At 41.3% G+C, this 2,996-nt stretch overlaps 1 protein-coding gene across 4 annotated transcripts in view; it reads left to right on the top strand.

The window, feature by feature from the left end:
* The first annotated feature begins 1,190 nt into the window (after positions 1-1,190).
* Positions 1,191-2,996, top strand: part of LOC101858697 (multiple coagulation factor deficiency protein 2 homolog) — a 43,789-nt gene continuing 41,983 nt past the window's right edge. For all 4 annotated transcript variants that reach the window (XM_005093521.3, XM_005093522.3, XM_005093525.3 and 1 more), the window contains exons 1-2: positions 1,191-1,298; positions 2,190-2,443. In XM_005093521.3, coding sequence (XP_005093578.1) covers positions 2,196-2,443 — 248 coding nt within the window. In that variant the 5' untranslated portion in view covers positions 1,191-1,298; positions 2,190-2,195. The remainder of the gene's footprint in view (positions 1,299-2,189; positions 2,444-2,996) is intronic.

Genomic DNA, 2,996 nt, shown 5'->3' with positions numbered 1-2,996 from the left:
GTTAAATTCTTGAAAAGAGTTTATGTCAATAAAAACTATAATATGATATAGATCTAGAATCTAGATCTACTCTGTAATTAGAATTGTTAAAAATTACATTATGCACGTGATATAATCATACTACTCTTTGTGCAGCTGAAGCTATTAACCGAATACGAGTTCAGCTTCAAAAGTGTAAATATTATATATACCCCGGGATTTTAGACTAACTACCGGAAGAAGACTTCGAGACGATATCAATTACTTGAAATAAAATGTATCGATATAAATATATCGGGGAAAATGGGACACTCGTTATCCGTGGGCGACTACACCCTGAATACATGAGGCCTATATTATAACACTCTGGAGGGTGGTGATATATTTTCCTGTGTAATTGGGAGCTGTTTTGGCTTTTTTTAAAAAGGAAAGCATATTGCTTGACTTTTGACGCAGGTTTTCCTTCGTAACTCATGGTATAAACGGGCGATGTGATCTTTTTTCAGGGTCTAACACTTTATGGCGCAATGACAGCCAGAAGTCCTGAAAGATGACATGCTTGCATGTCGAACCAAGCAGGATCTTCAGGTGATCCTTGCCTATTGTACCCCCCAAATAAACACTTTTTTTCTCTCACCATCCATGCAAATTTTATCGTGCTCTATAATATTATGCATTGAAAGTCCACCCCCTCAAGGATACTCCTGCTTCTCCCAGAACGACACATAAAATGTTTCAATGAGACTAAATACTGAATACTTCGATTTAAAAAATGAATAGGTTAACCAATTAATGCCAGCAGGTTAGGAATACTCTTTCAGATTACCTACATCTCAAAAGGCATGCACAGAATGCACATTTCTTATACATGCGCATAATATAAAGTCTTATTATTTTTATTAAAGCAAACCTCTCAATTGTATCCCAGGAGTCAAATTATCAATATGTATCTCCTAACTATAAAACGAATAAAGCTCATTATTTCGTAACAGAATAAACAAGGAAGCCAGTTGGTTGTTACAGAGTTCTCTCCATTGAAACTCGTCTGAGTATCTAGTTCGCCAAAGAACCCTTTTTAAGGTGATGACCAACACTGGAATTGAATTGCCGGGGAAAAAAACCCTCGAAACGTTGTAAAGCAGGTTTGAAATATCGATACCATGAAATCTATCATAACCGACTACTCAGTATCCAGAATCGATGTATTTATGGGCCTGTGTGTGTACATAACAGAAGTTAGAGACACCTCATCACTTATCACAACCACGCACGTTAATCTAACATATTGAAACCGGTTTTCCTTACGTATACCGAATTTGGTGAGTATTAGCACCTTGCATTCTTCTGTTATCAGAAAGTTATAAAGTATATTCTTTTTTTTTACCCATAGATTAAAGGGATGATGAGTTGAGAGGGTCAATTTTTTGTGTGTGGAATAGTGAAAGTTGAATAGTTGAATGTAAAAAGCTGGCAAAGGCAAAGTAATTTAAACCTAGAATCTACGTTTGTTGTGATATTATTGTGCCACCCACTGACGTCTACACCGTGCTCATCCTAACAGCTGGAACTGACGAGAATACAACCTGATAAGCGAAAAAGTGAGTCTGAAATCCTGAGAATCCTCTACACACTACACATGAGTCCTCTGGAGTCCTACACATGCTGCGTGTATGATCTGTGTGGTGTGGTTGGCTCCGCTGAACTAGCCTGACTCACCTTCTCTTTATTACCCTTTTTTAATCTTAACTGTATATATTTGTATGAAGATTGAGTCCCCATGGGCCATCCACAAGTCAGAATGAGGAAGGACTTCCACAACGAGCGACCACCCCAACAAACACAATAAAGAAGAGGCCTCTTCTACTGTTCTAACCCTAACCCAGGGCCTGACCCAACCCCTACACCTATCCTTACCCCTACCCTTACCCCAAACCCTAACCCTAACTTTCTTTTCTACTCTGTTTCATATTGGTCGCTCATTACTTAAGTCCTACCCTGATCGATGCTATCTGTGTCATTTTTGCATGTTTTTCTCAGTTAGATTTTGAAGGAATGAAAATGATAGAAGAGTGTTGATTTATCCTCCCCTAAATTAAATATTTAAAGTATATAGATCTAACTTTATTCTATTAGTATGAGTTTTATTTGTACTTTTGTAGTTGCATGGCTGTTTCCATTTTATTCATTATACCAACCTATATCTTTTTCAGGTCATAATGAAGGTTTGCATCGCAATAGCCATCCTTTCCTTTGTTCATCTGTCTGTACAACAACCTCCTGGTGTGCCACCTCATCAGGGACAGCCTCCTCAGCACATGCAACAACAACAACAACAACAGCAGCAGCAGCAGCAGCAGCAGCAGCATCACCAACAGCAGCCGCAGCATCAACAGCAGCAAGGAGGACATGGTCACGGGCATCATGGAAAGCCTCTGGAGTTTTCGTCTGAAGTGCATAATGCAGAGTGAGTTCAGTAGCTTTAGATTTTGATATTCTTATTGGGTTAGTATTGATAGTTTAAGTTCATACACTTAAACATCATTTTAACTTTACTTGTGTCTGTGGTCTTTAAATTCTTATCTGTGTCTCCAGTAGTGCTGGGCGGTACAGGCGAAACCCAATGTCGGTACTTTCTTGGCACTGGGTGCCGAGAACCGCCAGTACCGGCACCGGTACTGGGAGTGACACCAGGAGGTGATGTCACAGACTGTGCATCTTGCGGCTGGACTGGGAGTGACACCAGGAGGTGATGTCACAGACTGTGCATCTTGCGGCGGGACTGGGAGTGACACCAGGAGGTGATGTCACAGACTGTGCGTCTCGTGTCTGGACTGGGAGTGACACCAGGAGGTGATGTCACAGACTGTGCATCTTGCGGCGGGACTGGGAGTGACACCAGGAGGTGATGTCACAGACTGTGCGTCTCGTGTCGGGACTGGGAGTGACACCAGGAGGTGATGTCACAGACTGTGCGTCTCACGTCTTAACACTATGATCAGCGCCGACAGCATTCCCCC

Source organism: Aplysia californica, unplaced genomic scaffold (genome assembly GCF_000002075.1).
Source record: "Aplysia californica isolate F4 #8 unplaced genomic scaffold, AplCal3.0 scaffold00065, whole genome shotgun sequence".
NCBI lineage: Eukaryota > Metazoa > Mollusca > Gastropoda > Aplysiida > Aplysiidae > Aplysia > Aplysia californica.
This window is presented reverse-complemented; position numbering and strand designations above follow the sequence as displayed.